At 40.2% G+C, this 22,537-nt stretch overlaps 2 protein-coding genes across 7 annotated transcripts in view; both read right to left on the reverse strand.

The window, feature by feature from the left end:
* The window catches only part of MYT1L (myelin transcription factor 1 like), a 300,604-nt gene that overhangs the window by 174,013 nt on the left and 104,054 nt on the right, over window positions 1-22,537 (reverse strand). The window lies entirely within an intron of this gene.
* On the reverse strand, window positions 6,597-8,533 carry LOC149919191 (uncharacterized). The gene has a single exon (XM_090136721.1). It carries the CDS (start codon window positions 8,531-8,533, stop codon window positions 7,007-7,009), a length of 1,527 nt encoding a protein of 508 aa, XP_089992847.1. The 3' UTR covers window positions 6,597-7,006.

Here is a 22,537-nt window from a genome sequence, read left to right on the forward strand (position 1 = left end):
TAAAGAGCAATAAGTCTCCTCTGAGCCTTCTCTTCTCCAGACTGAACAATCCCAGCTCCTTCAGCCTCTCCTCATAAGGCCTATGCTGGAAATGGGTTTTATAAGTCTGTCTCCCGTATTATATTTTTAAAATGCTAATATGATAAAGATAATAATTTACATTTATATTACAGCTTTCATTCTGATAGATTGCAGAATGCTTCCAATTACATGCACACCACAGCACACAAATCAAGTGTGCAACAACAAAACAGAAAGGAAATTTAGGATTTAGGGCAAACCTTTAAACCTAAGCAATCATCACGGTATCTTTATGTCCACACATGATAGAATAACTTAGTTTCAAGATAACATCAGAAGCCCTGGAACCTACAAACTTAGTTTTCTCTTTAGAAAACAGGTTACACAAGTTAGTCCTGCATAGCTGAGCTGGTGTTTTAGCATTTCCAACAGAAATACCACTACTGAGGTACTCCAAGAACAACAACAACAAAATCCTTGGTTACAAACAATCTCTTTTGGGTGCCCAAAAGCATAATGAAATATGCTGTTCAATTATTGTTCTCTTTTTTCAGGATGAAGAGGATTGGAGGGGGTAGGTAGAGAACAGAGGGAAATGGTTCAGAGAAAGTTGATTTTAATCCAAAATAAGATTGGAATAGTTCCCAGTGAAGAGATTGGTCTGATTTCTATTCAGTTTTGCCAGCCTGAGTGGGTCCCAGTATCACTATTATGCCCAGTATCATGTGATTAGTCTCATTGAGAGAATACAGTTTACATGCTGAAAGCTGATGGTATGAAGCCTTTAGCAAGAATAATTTGTACACCTGTTTTCTCTGGAAACATTTCAAAGATGTTTCTTCTCATGTGGGGGAGTAGTAAAGTGAAGCCCTGTTAAAAAGAAATGCCTTTTGGGGGGAAATGTTTTTATGAAAGGAGAAGGTAAAACAGCAATTTAAAATGCTACTCCTTCCATTGATATGAAATTTGATTTATGCAGCAGAAAAGCTTGCTATTCCCAGATTTCTGTTCTCTGACGCAGAAGTCAGTTTCAAAGAGATAAGACCTGAAATCAGAAATTAGAGACCCTAATGCAACTGTAACTTGGAATCACATTTCTATAAGCTTACTATAATCGTGATGCCAGATTTTCAAAGAGCTTAGCTCTTGTTTAGTAAATAAATGAAGAGGTCAAGAGCTTTTTTTTGTTGTTTTAATATATCAATCAAAGATGATAGTTGCAACTGCTCAGCACTTCTAAAAAAATTGGCCAAAAATTTATGAGAAAGAGCCTGGGGTAAAACACTTTTTCCATGGGGATAAATTCTCTCCATCTGCCTTGAGTTTATAATGAGTTGTACAGGATTTTAAAGGAGCTATGATTATTGTTTGCTGTTGAGTTCTCCAGCTGTTACTGCAGGTGTATTCCTGACATCATCCAAAGAAATCATATATTGTACTTTCTTAGTGTTAGCTGCTACTGGGAGAGGAAGAGAGGGAAATAGCTATCATAAGCTAAAATATGCTAGAAGAAATTATCAATATATAAAGGAAGACAACTAAACTGTACACACACAAAAAAAACTGTGGCTATGCATCACTTCTTCCTTCATCTCTACTGATTAAAATTAATATTTTGTGGTCTCATCTTCTGCAGTCAAATGTGATAGGGAAACTATCTTGAAATTATTTACACAAATATTCATACAGGCAGACATCTTTTAAGAGACTGGAGACCAGTTTACATAAAAAGGAGTGTTTCCATGCAGTAATTCTTTATCTACTCATCATCTTGGAAACTAACAGTAAGGCAAGCATTTAACTTCTACACATAGGGTCTTCTAAGACAAATCAGCTTGCCATCTCTATAGGGTGATTTGCTATTTATAGCGTTCATTGCCATTTTATAACATTCACTGAGCAGATCACAACAGACTATGCAATCTTTTTTTCTTTCTTTTCCTCAAACAGGATTCTGAGAAGTGAAACCTGTTGAAGAGAGGCTCCACAAAAAACAGATTTTTTTTTTGTTTTTCCAGTTATTTTTGTCTGAAATACATTTCAGGGAGATATCTACCTGGACACCACAGCAGAGATAGGAAGCCCTACGTATGGTAACAATAAAGCAAAAACTATATAAAATGCAGACCTGCTCTCACCTCAAATAATGAACTCAGTCCCAACAACCAGTCCCTAATTTTCTGAAGGGGTCATACAAGTGGTCAAGTATCCAATGGATTTTTAAACAAAAACTAAAACTGAACAGTGTAACCACTTTCACTGAAACATTAAATCATATTTTTAGTAAAGTTTAAAAAGAGAGAGAACAGCACGAACGCATCTTGCAAACATTAGCAGAAATAGACGTATAACTAAAACAGAGCTTATTGAAATCCACTTATTACTGCCATTATTAAAAAGACGTTAGTAACAAAATTACCCATGACTTCTTATTCCTATTATAATGGTGCTTAGGGACCAGTTTCTTCAATCAGAAGAAATATCAGATCATTGATAGTGTCCTTAATTTTTAGTAAAGCTCCTTCTGTCCTATAAAAGACAGAATATATTACTTCAAAAATCTTACTGCTTCAATACTTTTAAACCTGTCATATTATTCTAAATACATTATCAGTTACTAATCACTAATGTATTTCTAGTGAGCACACTCAGGATAGATGTCCAGAAGGAAGAGAGGGCTCTAAATAAGTTTTGCTTCTTACCTAGGAGTTAAAGCCATTTTCCTCTTAATGTGCCACAGATTTTACTCCAAACAACTTGATGACCATTTGTAGACAAATGGATATAACAACTTCATTTTCAAAGCTTAGTTATTAAACATCATGTAGTGAAAATAATACTGGCACTAAATTATCTTATTCTGTATCTTTGGGGTATCAAAGTTCTACATCCTGCTTTTTCAGTTTTCCCATAAGGTTTTTGTTAGCATCAATAGACTCCACAAGACCATTTCTAAAAGAGAGTCTCTACATACTCAATTTTTCAATGATTTAGGGAAATTATATTATTATCAAAAGCCACTATCTACAGCTGTTATAATAGGTAACTTGTAAAACTAGAAAAGGATGCCTGGAGTAGCTGTGGATGCCTCATCCCTGGAGGTGCTCAAGGCCAGGCTGGATGGAGCCCTGGGCAACCAGATCTGGCAGGTGGCAACTCCACCCATGGCAAAGGGTGGAAGTAGATGGTCTTTAAGGCCCCTCTAGTGTCACACTATTCTATGACTGATTCTATGCCAGATAATGTTTCTTTCTGCTTTAGTAGCAGTGGTTAATAAGCCTTCCTTTTGAGATGACTGAGACTGCATCATATGACACACTAAAGGATACTTATTGGCATCAGAATTGACCTGAATTTGTCATCACCTCAGTGAATATGGAATAAGCATAAGCAATTAGTCTGTTTATTAAGAGTTTTTTAAAAAGCAGACTCTTATTTAATCTTGTATGTGCAAGTGCTCTACACTCAGTATACACTTAATCAACGTATATCTCACTGTAATAAAATACACTCGACCTTAAAGAAAAAGTAAAGCTATTGAATATTCAGGCTGGAAACTTTTCTGAATCATGAAATCACAGATTTCAATTACTTTTTTTTCCTAATGAAGAACATATTTGAATCATTTGGTCATTAAAACTTCACAACTGTTGAAGTGGAAAGCATCTACTTAGCTGCAATTTGCAGGAGTCTCAACACTTCTGAAGATGGATAGAAGAAGTCAAAAATTTGTTCATATGTATGGATGAAATGTAAGCCCAAAGATGTCTGTCCTGAAAGCAAGGAAAGGCTGAAAAATAAAAAGGAGCTACCGCGGATTCGTTGCTTTGTTTCTCTGGTTAACCTTATACATGTATGGAAATACTGGCTAATAAGGAACAGTCATATTCCTAAGGAAAAGAACTGACTATAAGAACTGAACATGTAAGAATGATAAAGGTACTGTAAAAATGCTATTGAAATACTATTTTCCTAATGCAGTTATCAGGACATGGCATAGTGCTTCATTACAGTATTTGACGCATGTTTTTTACTCTAGAACTCACTTATTACTATGCCATTCATTCTGAAGACATTACCCTCAATTCCCTTGAATTTAAGGCAGATCCCATAAAGATCCAACTAATTGGTATCCAAACAGATTAGCAGTTACAGCTCGTTGGTTGTACTGCACCAGCAACTTCCTTTGCAGACAGTCTAGTAAACCATTACACTAACAAATCAAATAGGGCCAGGGCACTTGTCTCGCTCCGATTTACAGGAGGGAGAGGAGGTTCTTTTAATATCTATATCCCCGGCGTGAGATTAAGAAACAACGGTTCAAATGTTGGTCCGACCAGTTTATTACAGGTTAATTAGGGAGATGGTGAAGGGGGGGACGGACGCTATTATGAATTAGGGTAATGGGGGAGGGAAGGAGGGCGATAGGAAAGGTAAGAAAGAAGAAGCAAGGAGTCTTTATAGGAAGCAAGAGGGACATAGTCACCACCATGGATCCAGCGAGGTTCGTAGTTCAGTCATTGATCTTCCATAGCGGTGGGTCATCAGGTGTTGTTGTTCTGTTGACAACGATAACCGCGACGACAACGACCATGGTGATGATGGCTCCTTTTCAATGCTTTCAAAGTGGTCGAGTCAGCTGTCTTTGGAGTGACAGCTCAAATCCAAAGTGGTTGAGTCAGCTCTCCTTGGAGTGGCAGCTTCTGGCTCTGGGATCTCAGCAGAAACTCCATTGTTCCCACCTTCCGGGCCGTGCCAGCAGATAAGAGGGAGCAGGGATGCCCATCTGCATCCTGTTTTTCACAGGACACGATGGTACCATTCCCCAACTTTCCCATACCAGGCTGGAGCTATTTAGTCACAGGCCAGATCTTCAGCCAGTAAACACTCCTGAGCACTCTCTTCCGGAGGTAAGCAGTTCTGGAGGAAGGGGCTTTCAAATGTTCCCAGAGGGATGTCAATTTTCACACGGTAGCACCCATCACTTGCCTCCTCAACAAATCAATCAGAGTCTTATCACAAGAAATTCCTCAGGAAGCAAGCTTTGAGTCAAGAAACAAAGAAGGATTCTCACACCACCCCGTGGCTCAAAGCTTGCTTGAAATCAAGCATAAGTGGCCCTCCATGGTGGTGAGGAAAAGAAAAGGGAGAAAATAAAACCAGCAAAGAAGCAGGAGGGAAGGAGGAGGGGGAAGAAGGGGAAGCTAATCGTTACACAATTACTACAAAAGATTTCTTGGGCTTGGTTACAAATGTTGCCCTGATCTGTTGGACCTTTTCATCATCAGTTGAAGTGGTTACAAAGTACATGGAGGATACAACTCGTTGTATAAGTTGAATGAAACATGGAATCATACAAGGTACAAACATAAGAGTTGCAACAACACACAGTAGATAAAATAGAATACGTTTCACCCACGGGCCTCCTGGAAGCCAGGATAAGAAGTCAAAGTCTAGGCCCTTCCAGGTTTGGACAGGAACATGGGCTATTTTCCGTATCCCCTGGGCAATTTGCTTAACAACTTTACCATTATCATCAATCTTTAGACAACAATTAGAGTCATTCAATTTGCCACAGACACCACCCAGTGACTCTTCAGGAGTGGTAACACAAATGTTATAATGAATAAAAGGTAGAAAGTGAAAAGAGACAACCATTCATTTGGCAATAACTATACATTTAACAATAACCAATAATAATAAATAAATAAGTAAAACAAATAGAGTTATTTGTGTCAGCTGCTTTCCCCACCCAGGAACTCCCAGTGTAAGCCAGGATCCAGATGGGGATTCTTCAGTAGAGGTTGTGGTTTTATGAATAGCCATACAATATTACACTTCAGTTAATTCACCAAAAGCATAATGTTTTCTAAGATGATTTAGTGTCATGAGAACTCTCCACGTGAGCATTTCCAAAGCAATTCAAATGCTAAGAGATATAAATACTAGTTTGACAAATTCAAGTATTATTACAGTGTACAGAACATTTCACAGGATAGTGTGTGTAGGATACCCCCACAGTATAAACCATCAAAGAGGGGTAATCCCAGAAACATATGCATCTCTTATCAAAACTTAGGTACTTTCCAACAACCATGTTTTGGATGGAACTCCTGGACTGGTGTGACACTGAAAAGCATCAGGGCAAAAGGATTTATGATAGATTTCTTTCGTGACCACATCTAACACATATTAGATGGGTCCCTTGATTCATTTCCCAGTTTGTTATGAATTTGGAAACACTGTGGAGGAGTTACATGCAAATCATAATCAGTTTGGTAAAAAGGGGTGAAAGAAGGGCTCAAAAGAAATGCTATCACTGTGCAGGGAGTATCAGTAAGCCAGGATGACCTGTAAGAAACTCTGAACCCAGTTGTGAAGTTTAACAGATCCAAGGACTAAAATCAATCACCACTCGCACTCATGACGACACAAAACATAATGCTATTGCAACCAAAAAATGTAATCAAGAGGTATATTCAGTATTCTAGCATGATCAAATCTTCAGTATTTCTTCACAAAACACAAATGGTTAAAATCAGCTATTAAGTGTTTTTTTTTTTTTTTGCGTCCAATCAAGGTCCCACGGGGATCTTCTGTAAAATAAAACAAGACACCAACTTGCCCTTTTTGGGCTTTGTTAACATGGTTAAAAAATGAGGGAACAATCCAGCAAGTGTTGATTTCATATTCCTTTTTCGGGGTGTCTTTAGCCTTCCAAGGATAATTGTTGAGGGATTCTGTTAAGGTTAGGGAAACTGGCCTCAGGTTAGCTGAGTCAATCGACACAGTCTGGCCAGGGAGATAAAAGGGTTTCCCTGGCTTATCAGCCATTGAATCGTGACTCACAGGGATAACTGGCAAGAGTGGTGAGGCCTTTGGACAGAAGGTGCTAAATGAGGATCTGTTTTTCCTTTGTTGTGAGCTTTCTAATACATCCACCCTTCACCGCCCCCACCCCGCTCACTTGGGAGGGGCGAAGACATCATTTTTCCAATGGCTTGGATAGCCATTCAGGTTCCCTGGGAGAGGCCCCAGGACCTGGGGTTTTGCTTTCCTCCAGATCCCTGAGCTTTTGTTCTGGCCACCAATTAACTAATTTCTCTAACTTGACAGTGGCTAATCCATTCATCAGATCTCGTGGAACACCCTTTAGCCAGCCCAGTGTCCAGAGACAATGACGTTTATGATCAATATTTCGCCTACCAGTTTTTACTGGCAACGAGACCCTGCCAGTCCCACTGAGCTTTGGGCTAGGTGGCCTGGGGGCAAGGCTGACCGCTGCAAGTCTTATTCCCCTAGGCTCAAATTTACTGGAGGAAGAAACCACTGGCCCATATTTTCTCCCATAGTTAATTAACTCTTGGGCAACCTCCCCCCATGTCCATACTTTGAATCCTGACTGCAGATGGTTGGGGGTTACTGTTCCTTCCAACGCTGCCCGGACTCTCTCTCCCTGAGGCATTGCCTGTATTTTTCCTTGCAGTTGTATACCTATAGGTTTTAACGACTCTGGAAGCCCCCTAATTAGGGTGGTCATCCTTTCAGGATCGACAGGCATCATCATAGGTGACTCATGGTGTGGCTGCAGCTTTCTATCATACATCATTTGGAGACAAGCAGCTTTTTGAACACTTTCTACTAACTGATCAACTGTTCCAGTAATAGCAAGAGGATCTCCCCTTTCTAAAGGGTTGAGACCACCTGCCCAATAGGCAGCCCTCTGTGTTAAGGACCAGGGTGCACGATTGTTGCCAGTAGTTAAAAATACTCCTGGTCCCCAGTAACCTTCTGCTTCCTTTTCTGTTAGCAGAATCTGGTCTCCACCAGTGAGGCTAACCCTCCATACATACTCTGTTTCAGATTCGTTTGGAGAGCGGCTAAAATCTTTTTTCAATTTTGCTAGTTCAGTGGATGAGAAGGGAATTTCCTTAACATTCATCTGAGGATCTAGATCCTCACTGTTATCGAAGGTATATTCGGTTTTTATCAAAGGACGCATCTGAGCTGGAGAGGCCTCTAATTTGTCTAGCCTTGCCTTCATTTCTTTCAATCCTTCTAGAGGATAGATCTTTTCTTGAGGCACACTATGTGCGACAGCATCGCTATTATCTTTATACCTTAACTGTTCCTTCAGAGCCTCTAGTAAGAGAGCTGCATCATGCTTTTCATTTTCTAATTGCCTTTTGAGTTCCTCTGTTTGTTTCTGCAGAGTCTTGACCAATTCCTGCAACGACTCTATAGTTTGGGTTTCTGCCGAATGCTTTTCCTCTCGGAACTCCACGGCAGCTTTTAAAGCAGCCCCGAGTACGGCACAAATAAACGACTTTCCTTTTCCGGCTCGGGTACGAGCCTCATTTTGTAAAATACGAATACGGTCCGAAACACTCTGCAAGTTATACCAGTTCTGTCGTGCCCAATCCACACCTGATAAAGAGGGTCGAGCACCATGTTTTTCTAAGAGATCAAATAGTACATCTTCACTTTTCTTGGTGGCAATGCTGTCACTCATTTTTTCAATACGCTGAAAGATCTACACTTAGAGAGAGGGAGGTATACGTATTCAAAAGCTCACGTAACTCCTCACCTCCCCCCAGGGAGGCACACAACACCTACTAAAGAAATGCAAATGCTCCAATCACTCTTCCCTTTCTCTGAGGGAAGCACACAAAAGAGTTCAAATTTCACACTTAAGTTACAAGATACTTAAATCACAAAATGCAGAAAGGGTCTTCTCGAGGAGGCACACACGTAATCAAAATTAATTCATACGTCCTCGAGAGGTATACACATAAAAAGTAAAGTTTCAGAATATGGAGCGGTCTTCCTGGAGAAGGACTCACGTTTAAATTTTCAAAAATATCGCTCCATGCAACTCCAGGAGGTACACACAAAGTTTCAGACTATAACTGGAAGGACAACACTCTCACGGTGGGGTTATCCTGTCCGTGACGCCATTAAATAAAATGTCTCGCTCCGATTTACAGGAGGGAGAGGAGGTTCTTTTAATATCTATATCCCCGGCGTGAGATTAAGAAACAACGGTTCAAATGTTGGTCCGACCAGTTTATTACAGGTTAATTAGGGAGATGGTGAAGGGGGGGACGGACGCTATTATGAATTAGGGTAATGGGGGAGGGAAGGAGGGCGATAGGAAAGGTAAGAAAGAAGAAGCAAGGAGTCTTTATAGGAAGCAAGAGGGACATAGTCACCACCATGGATCCAGCGAGGTTCGTAGTTCAGTCATTGATCTTCCATAGCGGTGGGTCATCAGGTGTTGTTGTTCTGTTGACAACGATAACCGCGACGACAACGACCATGGTGATGATGGCTCCTTTTCAATGCTTTCAAAGTGGTCGAGTCAGCTGTCTTTGGAGTGACAGCTCAAATCCAAAGTGGTTGAGTCAGCTCTCCTTGGAGTGGCAGCTTCTGGCTCTGGGATCTCAGCAGAAACTCCATTGTTCCCACCTTCCGGGCCGTGCCAGCAGATAAGAGGGAGCAGGGATGCCCATCTGCATCCTGTTTTTCACAGGACACGATGGTACCATTCCCCAACTTTCCCATACCAGGCTGGAGCTATTTAGTCACAGGCCAGATCTTCAGCCAGTAAACACTCCTGAGCACTCTCTTCCGGAGGTAAGCAGTTCTGGAGGAAGGGGCTTTCAAATGTTCCCAGAGGGATGTCAATTTTCACACGGTAGCACCCATCACTTGCCTCCTCAACAAATCAATCAGAGTCTTATCACAAGAAATTCCTCAGGAAGCAAGCTTTGAGTCAAGAAACAAAGAAGGATTCTCACAGCACTATGGCGTGCTGTCCACATTACTTAATTGCCAGTACACTACTTGGCATAGATTTTACTCATGGGAAGTAGCACTCTTCCAGATAAAACCTGAGCAAGAGGGGAAGGCAAGGCTCAGCTAGCTTCCAATATGTAGTACAGACAAGGTTGACATGTTTTGCAAAGAAGGAAGTTTAGTCCTATGTACAAAAGCTATGCTTTGTCACTTGTCCTGAGGGCCAGACAGTGAGCCAGGGCACTTTTTACTTATCTTGTACAGACACACATATTGAGAACAGTTTTCTTCTGACAACATTATGACTCACTCTACTGAAGTAAAAAGATCTACCGTAGACGTGCAAAAGTGAGAGAATCAACATACCTGTTTGGTTTGTATTTTGGGGAGTAAGATGACAGAAGATGTGGCCATTACCTTCTATTAAGAGTAATACAAATGGGTTTTGACCTACTTTCCACTAATAACAGCATCTCCTTCATCCTGACTTCCTGTCTCTTCTTTTTAAACACAAATGAGTAACAAAGTTTAGAATGTAAAGATTCAGTCTTAAAATTGTAATTTTTGACTCATTAGCACTAAAAATCACAAATCAGATTGTCAGAAGCTCACAATTCCAGTTTTCTTTTAATTTGCTGCTTAAGGAAATCAAGCTTTACACAGTTTACTAGCTTCGGTCATTCGGAGCATGGTACAATCCAGTATTACAGACAGCACAAGAATGAAAGTACACACAATGCTGGCTTTACGTGCACCTCATTGGAACATCGCCCCTTCAACTGTCACACATTCTGCTCAGAGCACGTAGAAGTGAGCAGTATCTACCTGTTTGGAATTCCCATGGATAAATAAGAAAACAAATATTTCATGGCCCAAGGATACATGGTGGTTTATTATCTGAAAAAAGATAAAATAAAAAAAATCCATAGCCATAAGGGACAGTTCCCTATCCTGTTACACTAACATACACTACATTGCTACAAGGCTATCAAATCACACTTTTTGGTGTTTGACTTTGTACATTTCTTAGTGTTGCTGTGTTAAGACAAAATCAGAAAGGAAAAGACACATTGGAATGAGAATTACCCTTTTACCTCGACTGCTACCAGGGTGTCATGTATCATTTTCCTAACATAGCAAAAATAAAAGAATACCCTTTATGTGAGTATCAATGCACAGAGTTCTATGTTGCTCATTTTCACATCCTGAGATTTTCTTCGCAAAGCTCTTGATACATAGCTGTGATGTTCCTATCCTGATTTTTATGCTTTGATAGTTTATTTGGCTTTCCATTCATACGATTTGAATTACCTGGCTCCTTTTCAGGCTCAGAAGCCCTGCTGCTAACATGATATTGCAAGTTTACAATGCTCAAAATTAACATAATAGAGCTGGAAATTACACACACTCTTCCTCACACAAAATCCCACCCAAAAATGACCTTTCTTTCTCTTCCTCCCATACATACAGAGTTAAGAGTGCTTCCATAAACTCAACCAACTCAATCATTTAGCCCTTCTGGTGCAAAGAAATTCTGCTGTGTTATCAGCTTTTCTTCACTGATTCTGACTATCTGCCAAGTCCTTCAGGAGGGTTTGTGTTATCCTAATACTTGTATTGGACCGACCTCACCTGTTCCCTACAGCCCCTTTGGATAAAACCATTATCCTACTTCACCAAAGTCACAAGGAAGTACTGCTTTCTCTCTCTGACTGCCTCAGCTCTTCATAGTACAATCCACACACGCAAAACTTGTCTTTATAGAGCTCTACAGAGGCTTTCCAGGTAGCCCCACTCTGACTCACCAACCCAAGCAGGTATCTAAAGGCAGAAGGAGGTTCTACCCACCTAAACTATTCCTTCATGCCAGTTCCACATCTACACACAAAAATCCTTCAACAAAGTGCAGCATCCTCTCTCCTTCTACTCCATCATTCGTACTTGATAAATATTAAAGAAAGGCAATTTCTGTTTAAACAGCAAGATAGACAGGAGAGAGAGAGTAATGGAAAGAGAGAAAAATGTAACAATAGACTTAGGTCTATAAACCACCAATTTTCACCAAACAGCGTTTCCCACATTATGAGATGTTTATACAGCACTCAAACTCTGAGAGAAGTAAGTGCATTGCACAGCTACTGGAACAAACAGAAGCACTCAGAAACTCACTTGTTCTCATGATTCTGCAACAGTTCAGTTTTACTCCGGTCAATAATATAACCAACCATAACACTATAAAACAATGGAAAGCACAGCAACGATAGCAAGGTAGCAAAGTCCCAGGCTACAGCAGTGAAGATAAGTCCTAATACAACAATCATGGACACAGAAATAAAGGAAAAAAATCCAATTACCCTAAGAAGACCTCAGGAAAGCAGAGAACTCCAGAGAGATACTCCTCCTCCACCGCCAACCTTCAAATGAGGTCTGGGAAGGGTTACATCCTGACTCCACCCCTTCCTGTCACCCTGGTACATTACATGCACCTGAGCTCCCCTGGATTGGCCCTACCTTCCCACCAGGTGCTCCATCAGTTGTTCCAGCAATGACTTAGCATTTCCACTACACCAACATATAGAACTTTGAAAAAATTAGATGAGTTAGACAGCAAAATGATATAACATTTAAACTAACCTGTGAGTAACAGATGATTCAAACTTCTAAAACTTTTTACTAATGAGGAAAAACTGTTTCAAACTAAAGTCAAATAATGCCTCATATTTCTTTGATGTTCAGGTTGGAAGGAACAGTTAGCTCATTTAGACTGATCAAGGTGAAATAAATTACAGACTTTCCTGTACTTTTGCCAGTTCTTCGTAAATTCTTGTTCTTCTTTACCCATTTTTACTTTTTTTTTTTCCCTTCCCTCTATCTAGAGGGAAGAAGTATCATTGATTGATATCATAAAGGCTTCGAATTATGAAATAATTTCCAGTGTATATCATGATCAATTTCTAAATGAGTGTTAGTTTTTCTATGCCATTTTAAGACATTCTTCTTGTGTCATAATTTATCACAAAATTAAATATAATTATAGATAAAAGTCACATTTATTTGAAGAGGAATTATAAAAAAAAGAAATAGGGAAAATACCAATATGTTTACAGTTTAAGGTACTACATTATGTTTTACAAATAAAAGCATGAAAAAAAAAAAATCCTACACTCTTACTTTCACCATAGAATGGAAATTTTTGGATTACCATTGTTATTGTGTTAAGAACTAGCTTTGCTTTTTCATGATCAGAATGGAAAAACAAAGTTTACACTAAGCTTAATAATTCAGACCATGAAGACTGAGAAATGACAGATATAAGATCATTCTTTTAAAAGGCTTTTCTGTCATTAAACATTTTCTATTTTTCTGAGCAAATAAAAATCCTCAGAATTCGATGATATGGCCTCCTGTTGCCAAGACCAGTTATCTGCCAAGCTGGAATTACTTTTTCTATTGCACTAATTACTACCATGCAAGTATATGAAGTAACTGATGTCAGCATGAGGTTATCATCCTCTAGGTATATCACAACTAGAGCAGAATAAGGCAGAGCACATAAGTTAAGGTGGCTGAATTCTGCCTGAAAAGTGTGCAGCTGGTTCTGCCTCTTCTACAGAGATACTAGATCATGACAGTCAGCTCATTTCAATCAAATGCTTAGCAGGTGACACTAACAGTACCTGGTACCACAGGGTACCACAGAGCTTGGTTGCCAGAAACACCAGCATCAGATACTGTTCCTAAAGGCAAAAGAAACTCAGAGTTGGTCATGGCTACAGCTACATAACACTAACTATTCTGAAAAACCTGGAATTGTAAACTAATGAGCTCAAATAAGTAAATCTTATTCTTCTTATGCCTCAGTTTTCTAATGAAAACGTTGCCAGTACCACATTTTATCTCAACCACCTATTGCAAATGTAACAACAATTAACAGTGAGAAATCAAGAAGAAAATTAATAATTTCATCTTCACTGGAACATTTCAAGATCATAAAATGTAAATACTAAAAAATATGCTGAATTATTTCTTTAATACAGCACTACATGATGTATGTTATTTGCCTGGTCTTGAATGCCTCCCTGGAGCCTGGTGTAGAGGGAAGTGTACCTGCCTATAGCAGCGGGGGTTGGAACTACATGATATTATAGGTTCCTTCCAATCCAAACCACTCTGTGATTCTATGTACTGTGTGAGTACATAGAAGCAGAGGCTGGAAAGAAGAGTAACATGATCAAGAAATTGACGATTTTCTCATATGACTTTTGTAAAAGAGTTCTAATTATAGCTGTATAAGCAGGTTTTTTTGTTTGTTTTATTGCTATTATGTTCTAACTTCTTAATTTGTTATGAAAGCAGTCTATATAGTACAGTTTCTGTATACTACTCTATTTACAATATAAGTAAGTAATTACTATTGTACTGTCTCTGAATGTGGCTCTGGGCAGCCTGGTCTAGTGGTTGGTGACCCTGCACATAGCAGGGGGGTTGAAACTCGATGATCATTGTGGTCCTTTTCAACCCAGGCCATTCTACAATTCTATGATTCTGTGATTCTATGATTCTATGATTCCATGTCTAGGTACCTGAGCAAAAGCATAGCCTTCACTCAGAGGAATATAATTCATGTTCCAGAAAGTTTCTTTGCTTGCTTAACAGTTTGTATGTTGCAGAATCACAGAGTTGTTTATAATGGAAGGGACTAGATCTTGAGTTCACCTAGTCCAACCCTCTAAAAGGGTCAGCTGCAGAAGGTGCCCAGGGCTTCTGTCCAGTTGAGTTTTCAATATCTTCTACAATGGATACCCCACAACCTGAGTGGGCAACCTGTGCCAGCATAAGCACTCTCACATATTTGTGTTCAGATGGAATTTTGCGTGTTTTCATTTTTGCACACTTTTTCCTGTCACTGAGAAGTCTATCTCCCTCTTCTTCATTTCCTCCCCATGCAGATTTATTCACAATGATAAGTTCCCTTGAGCTTTCTTTTCCCTAATATTGCTCCAGTCACTTCATTATTTTCCAGGTTCTGTGCTGGATTGTACCAATATCCGGGAGCCAAGAACTGGACAGAGCACACCAGTGTGGTCTTACCAGTTCTGATTAAGGGTAAGTATTACCTTCCTTGACCTGCTGGCAACCATCCTCCTAATGTGCCCCAGGGTGCTGTTCGACCCCTTTGCCACAAGGCCATATTGCTCACTCATGATTAACTTCTTGTCCAACCAAATTCCCCCGCACTTCCCTGCGGAGCTCCTTTTCAGACAGACAGCACTCAGTATATCCTGGTGCCTGTGATAAGTGCTCCCTGGGTGGATGACTTGGCACTTCCTGTTTATGAAGTCCATGAGATTCCTTTCTACCCAACTCCCTAGACTATCCAGGCCCCTCTAAATGGTAGCACCATCTAGTTTAGCTGCCGTTCCTCTCCAGCAAATGGATTCAGTCCTTTCTCACGAACTGAAGTTAGACTGACCTACCTCTAGTTCCCCAGATCTTTCTTTTCTTTTTGAAGGCAGGAGTGATACTGGCTTCCTTTTATTTTTTGGGGACCCTCCACAGACACCATAACCTTCCAGTGATAATCCAGAGTGGTTCCACAGTAATATCAGCCAGATCCCTCAGCACTTCTGGTTACATTCTGTCATGTCCTATGCACTTATGTACATACGGTTTAAGTGCTCCCCAACACCCTCCTCTACTGAGGGTAAGTCTGCCTTGCTCCAAATGTTTAGATTGTACATTGCCTGGGGAAAGAACAGCTTCCTAATAATAGCACCTTGTGTTAATGCTGAATAAATAATACAGAATAATACATCATTAAAGATAAAATTAACATGTATTTGCACATTTTCAGTGCTGGAACTACACGAAGACCTGCCCTAGGGACCCAAACGTTTAGCTCACAAGGCAAGTCTCTATGATGAAGTCTGCCAGATTTCATGGCTGTAACTCATGAACAAAGAAAAGCAAATAAAAGAATAAGACTTAAGTCTTATTAATTATGTTGCTATTACTGTTGCAACACCTATGAATTTTATTACGGATAAGAATCCACTGCTCTAAGCATATAGAATACTACAGATTACTAGAAATCCTAATCATATGCCACATATTCAGTGAAAAAAATAACTGGCCAAAACAACTCACAGTTCACAGGTTAGAGGAGGAATGGCAAATATATTCAACTAAATCCTAAATAAAGTAAGTATACGAGAATTACAACAGCCACTTGGTTTAAAAGCAAGTAAATAGACGTTAAACTACTAAAATAAATTGAGATAATATGGAGTTTAGGAAAAAGAAGAGATACACATTGAAAAAGTTGCTGTAAAAAAGCTGTCAGGTGAGGAATTCAGGGGAAGAATGGTAAATTTGGCGCTTGGGATATGGAAAACGTGTGATACAAGAAAAAGTATTTTCAGATATAAATTTATTTTTGCTTGACACAGACCTTTCCCCTAATAATGATGAAAAACAAATGACAAGAAAAAGGATACGCAAAGAAAATGTTCACATAGCTTCATACCCAGAAAACATTCAGCCTAACTTTGCCATTGCAATTTGTTCTTGTTTTCTCTTCCACTTAGTTTCTTAGTCACATATTTTAAAGACCACTGTCAGAACCATGTTTATCTTGGCAGCTTTGCAGCTCTGAAACCAGAGGCAGTACAGAAGTCAGGCCTACAGTCTCAGGCGCAAAGGGAACAAGGGGTTGCTTGCTGACTGCAGCACTCTTTGTCAGCCCCAAAAAAGAGTTCATTGAAGCCCTAGGGCCTGCCAGCCTTCTTGGAAGCAGTGTTGGTGTGACACTGGAAATTGTGGATGCTGTGAATATAAGAATGTAAGACATTTTAGTAAGAAAAAACGGCTACTAGGCCAAACATACCTGTCTGTTTTGGTTTCTCTTGCTTCTGTTGTGTGTTGTTTTTTTTTTCCCCAGTATCTATTTCAATCTTCACTTTTTTCAGAAACAAATATGTTTGTCGACATATCTTACAGTGTTTGCTTACTTTCTAAAGCTTGTATCTTCCTTTTTGCAGATAAGAATCTGCTCAGAATTTATTCTTTTTTACAATTCTGCCTTGTTTATTTTTTGCAATCCTTCCCGGTACCCAGGGTATTTCATCAATTCCTTTCATATTTTTAAGAGTTACTGGCCCTAATACTCATCCTGCTCTGGGAGTAGATGATTAACCTGCCCTCTGTACAGTAAAGAATAAATTCAAACACTATACTGAACAACTTTGAAAATAAAGGGCAAATATGCAACGCTAACATGTAGCATGTACACCTGAACACTACACTTCATTTTGTTCCTTTCTAAAGAAGAATGCAGTGAAGAAACATATAGCCGTAGAAATGACAATGCATTATGAAAAGACTGTTAAATTCTTATTAGACTGCGGGACCAGTAGGTGCATTCATTTCAAAGTGGAGATGGAGAAGAGAGAACATGAGGGGGACATTTTTAAAGGCACTTAGCGACTAAGATCGATTTTTTAAAATATTTATCTATCTATACCCTCAGTTCAGGGACAAGAGTATATTCCATAACGTTAAAATGAAATAGTTTTACAATGAATTAAAATAAGCTTTTCAAATGATCTAACAGTAATTTTCTCCTTAATTGCACAGACGAACAGAGCAGTGAAGATGATGGCATCACTGTGCACACAGCACAGGAGTGAGGAGCATCAGGCAGCACTTGCCAGAAAAACTGAGAGTCTGGAGAGACAGAGCAGGCAAAAGGTGTGTGAGGAAGCACACACAGCCAGACTGAGGGCCGTTACCACCTGGACACATCTCAGGGAGGCTTGGCACAGACAAAGGAGTCCAATGGGAGAAGGGCAGAAAGGCTGGACCCCAAAAGCAAGCAGGAAAATGAAAAGTAAGGAAAGGCAGAGAACAAAAGTGATGCAAGGAGTCAGTTAGGGAGGAAAGGAGAAAATCAGAACAAGAGTCATTCAGCTCCAGGCAGAGAATGCCCGGTGATAGCTACATGAAGGTCACTTGCTCTGGCCGCTCTGCAGCTGCTCCTACTGCCGGCGGTCTGTGGCTGCTCTTCCCAGCTTTCCTCAAGGCCTGCTTAGAGAGCAGTGGGTGGGGGCACCACCTGGGTCCCAGTGCCCCCGAGGAAAGTGGCCTCTCTGGAAGGCTGATGGACTCAGGCAGCACCAGGGCAGAGGTGACCATCCCACAGCAGTGCTCCTTGGCTTTGATTTTACAATCTAAAATCTGTGGAGAGGAGCTTTGGTGTGGTTCCTTTCTTAAATCCTCCCCCCAGCTAACTGCTTACTGCAACTAGATGTAGGGATTTTGACAGGAAAAAAAGGACTACAGCTAGATGTGACAATTAAAAATATTACGCCAAGTCAAAGTAGCACCAATAGTCCGTGTGATTTTTTTTCATTCTAAAAAATATACCAGGATAAAAGCAGAAGGGAAATAGTTTGTTTTATATGTAGAAACAACAAACTTTTTAGATACGTAAACACTCTGTTCCCTAAGATTAAATGGTGAGACACCACTGACCAGCGCAGTTATCACATTAACCTGATCATTTATAATATCTCCTGCAAGTGGGAAGTTGTTTTGCAAATGACCACAGAATCAGCAAGCTTATCCTTGCGTCTGGCAGATGTTAAATGTGTATCTTTATTTATTCTATCCTACCTCCATCTTACAATATGTCTCATTATATTTTCTTTTCTATTTGTTTTCCTCCTTTGTTGTGGGAAGGCTCGGAAGAGACCTCAAAGATCATCTAGTTCCAACCTTCCTGCCGAGTTCAGGATTGCCAACTACAAGATCAGGCACTAGATCAGGTTGCCCAGAGCCCCATCCAACCCGCCCTTAAATACCTCCAGAGATAATGACAACACCAGTAGCACTTTGATTGCTGCATATAGGAAAATCCTGTGCAATTTTTTCATCAGTATATTTGACTTTCTTCTCTAGGAAAATCATTTAATCATAAAATCATAGAGTCATTAAAGTTGGAAAAGAGCTCTATGATCATCTAGTCCAAGCACCAACGCATCACCACTATGTCCACTAAACCATGTTCCTAAGTGCCACTTCTATTCTTTTCCTGAACACTCCAGGGATGGTGACTCCACCACCTCCCTGTGTAGTTTGTTCCAGAGCTTAAGGCACTTAACAAAGGCACTGAAAAAGGAATGTGCATTCAGTAACTCTAATATCCTGAGTTCCTGCAGGGAGTATATTAAGTAATCAACATTTCACAAAGAGTATTTTGCTTTCCTTCACAGGAATATCAGCAGAAAGGACTACGGAGTGCTGTACAGGTTTATTTAAACTGTGAGCTGCCTGAACAATGAAACTGTAAACACAAACCCAGTTGGTGATTCTCACCTTTCTCCCTTGCTCTACTTGTATTAATTAATCTGCATCTGAGAGAGGAGTAGAGAGATCTAGGCAGAAAGCAGTAGAATGTTTTCCAGCTAACTACCACTGTTTTGATTTGGATCCTGGATCCTGTTAACCTGTTTGCCTGTAACTGCATGCCAAGACCCATTAGCTTTTGTACTAAGTAGTTTAGGTCCAGTGGCAAACAGCATGGTGTGGAAGCATCCTGGCAATGTCCTCTTATACATGAAAGCCAAGCTAATACTTCATTTAAGCTGCTTATCTGAAATCCATACTGTGGATCTGGTGGAAAGAGTTAGGATGAGCGAGGACCTGAAAATGTAGAAGCAGCTGACAGCTAACCAGTTTCTAATACTTGTAATCACAGACAAGGAAGAAGCTTTTAAGAAGCAAAGTGTTTAAGAAAGAAATGTGAAATAGAATACAAAAGATAAGCTGGTGAATAGTAAATCACATGCTGTTCAACCTACTGGATAAATTGGTGAACAGTAAATTACATGCTGTTCTACCTTCTGGGTGAATCTCTCCCTTTAGAACAGAACAAGAAAACCTAATTTGTAACTTTTTTGGAAGACATAGCAGTGAGCTGTGTGCATAAGCCATAGCGCAGGACCACATCTGGTATGTCACATCACATGGAAGGACAAAAGGCTGTGATTTTGTCCTATAGACGTTGCAGGGAGGGAAGTGGGGCAAAACTTAGCAGCAGTCCTTTCCATGAACAGCCCAGTGTGACCTACTTCAGATCACATCTTACAGAGTGCAGATTTCAAGCTGTTTTCAAACCAGCTATGAAAATTAGAAACAAAATGTTTTTCTCTACAGTTTGGTACATCTTCCTCATGTGCAGCCAGCTATCCTAACTTTTGTGCGGGTCCTTCTGGCTTCCAATGGAGAGCGCAACTTTTAAAGAAATAAAAAATATTAATAATTGCTTTTCTAAAACAAACATCTAACATGTTATCAAAGTACAAATAAGACCACTGAAAAAATTGTATTTAAGCTTATCAAATTTCCTGTGGTGGTTCATGTGGCAAGTTCTTAGGAGCAAAATTATACCTGCTGTACAGTAGATTTGTACTATTCAATGATAGAGAGTAAACTAATGGGCCAAAGAAGTTTCTGTTCTTTCTGAATATGCTGTAACAACATAGGTGTGGCAACTGCTAACTCTTCTATAAAAATAACAAGATGCATCTAGCAATAGAAGCATATAGTTTAACATTACAGTTGTATAGATAACTGCAATGGCAATAGCCATCTACGTCTTGCCTGACGGTAATAAATATCATTAGAGAACTAGCAACATATTAGACTTCAGAATCATACAATCACAGAAGTCAGAAGGGACCTCTGGGGATCATCAAGTCCAACTACTAAAAGCAGGTTCTCTTCAGCAGGTCACATAGATAGGTGTCCAGATGGGTCTTGAATATCTCCAGAGAAAGACACCCCAGGTCCTCTCTGGGCAGCCAAACCACATGCAACATATTCAATGAATAGTAAAAATACTCCAGATTAGCTACTCTACCCTGAAGGACATCCCTAACTCCACTCAGTCTGAGTGCCATAAGTGACATCCCTGATTGACAGTTGAATGTTTCTGATCTCTTTCAAGACTAAGACAAATAACGGATACATCTCTCCTCTCTATAGCTTATGGCTAAGACAAATATACAGCATTGGCTATCCAGGAAAGCACTTGAAAATAAAGAGTCTAAAATGCCTCAAAGAGCTTAGAGAGCAAGAACTCCAGATTGACAAACATTGAAAATACTGCCCTAATTAATTTAGGAATGAAAATCACTTTATTTTTTAATTATTGAAAGTAAGCCACTGACAATTATTTCCTTTTAAATGGCCTATAAATCACATTTTTTAACATGGAATATGAAAATGAAAAGATAGATGAAGGAAATCAAAGTTGCAGTCAAAAGACATGAGCAGCACCAGATTTTTCACAGCGCACCGTAAGCATTGTAAATTCTCCTGTGCTTTTACTCTTGCTTCTTCTACTCAAATAACAAAGCATCCTTTTCTGAAGAGAGCTCAGAGCTGACTGCAAAATCCATATCTGACTGGCTCTAAGAACCAGCCACAGCTCCCAGCGTCTCCCAGCAGCAGCAGCTTTCTGCATGTCTGACTGCAGCACTGTTCTCACTTTGATACAGGTCATTAGGCTGGGGCTCCTGTTGGAGCTATCATTGAAATGGCAGCCCCCAGGGACTACACTGCTGCCAAATTCAGATCAGGGGAGTGAAAAACACATTTTCAGATCTTTTAAAAAGCAGTTTCAAACTCCTTGTTCAAACACAGATTCTCATTATGGTTCCTGGTTTTGTTCTGACTGTACCTAGACAGAATCCAGCCACAGCATTGCAGCTTAAATTCAACCCCCTGAATGCATTCAATACTCCCTCGGAATATCGCTGTAAGAATAACACTTTGCATGCGCGTTCCAAATCTCATCTGCAGAATTCCAAGAGGTGTTACAAACACCCAGGGACACATCCTGTTCTCCCCGCAGCAGCCAGAGATCTCCTCCAGCAGAACGCCGCCAGACACACAGAGCACCGAGGGCACTACACTGCGCAGCGAGGCACCCCGCGTGACCCCGCACCAGGAGCTGGAAAGCGGAAGCCCCTGCCAATATAACAGAAGCTGTGGGAGTTTATGCAATTTGGGATCTGTGGAATGAGAGCTGCCAACCTGTTTTCACCGAGATGATTTGTTTTGCCACCCAGCTCTCCTTCTGGGCTTATTTATGCGTATCCAAGGCTGTAACAGATCCTAGCTCTTCTGCTCATGCTCCAACCTGGCCAGCTACAGCACAGATTCGGTCAGGGATTAATTAGCTCAGACAGAAGATTGTGCTAACTCAGCTTTAGGAGCCGTCGGCCAGACCTGGCTCCCAGCCAGCCAGCTTGGGCAGCATGCAGATCCAATCTCTGCCTGCCTGCACCTGAGCACGCAGCCTGGCGTCGCTGCACCATGTGTAAGATGGGATGCACTGCCTCACTACTAAATATAAATAATACACCCATTATGTAGATTAAAAAAATCAGAATCAAAGATGTTAAATGATAACCCAGTGCTGACAGATCTGAGCATAAAATCCAATATGTGAACACTGCTCCAAAGGTGGATATTTGCTAACAATGATCAACACAGTCTAATGATTAATAATCACCTAACTGCAGTCTCATTTTTAGATCTTTATGGGTAGCTACAGAGACAGGTCCCTCCTGAAAGGTCACTGCTTTTTTCCATCAACATGCACATTTCATGAGACTTTCAAGAAGCAGGGTGGGAACAGCGCAGGTTGTCA

The sequence above is a fragment of the Phasianus colchicus genome, chromosome 2 (assembly GCF_987193195.1).
Source record: "Phasianus colchicus chromosome 2, bPhaCol1.hap1.1, whole genome shotgun sequence".
Lineage (NCBI taxonomy): Eukaryota > Metazoa > Chordata > Aves > Galliformes > Phasianidae > Phasianus > Phasianus colchicus.

Bases quoted from the DNA above. Each gene is read 5' to 3' on its own strand.
- LOC149919191 (XM_090136721.1), bottom strand. From the start codon at position 8,533: ATGAGTGACAGCATTGCCACCAAGAAAAGTGAAGATGTACTATTTGAT.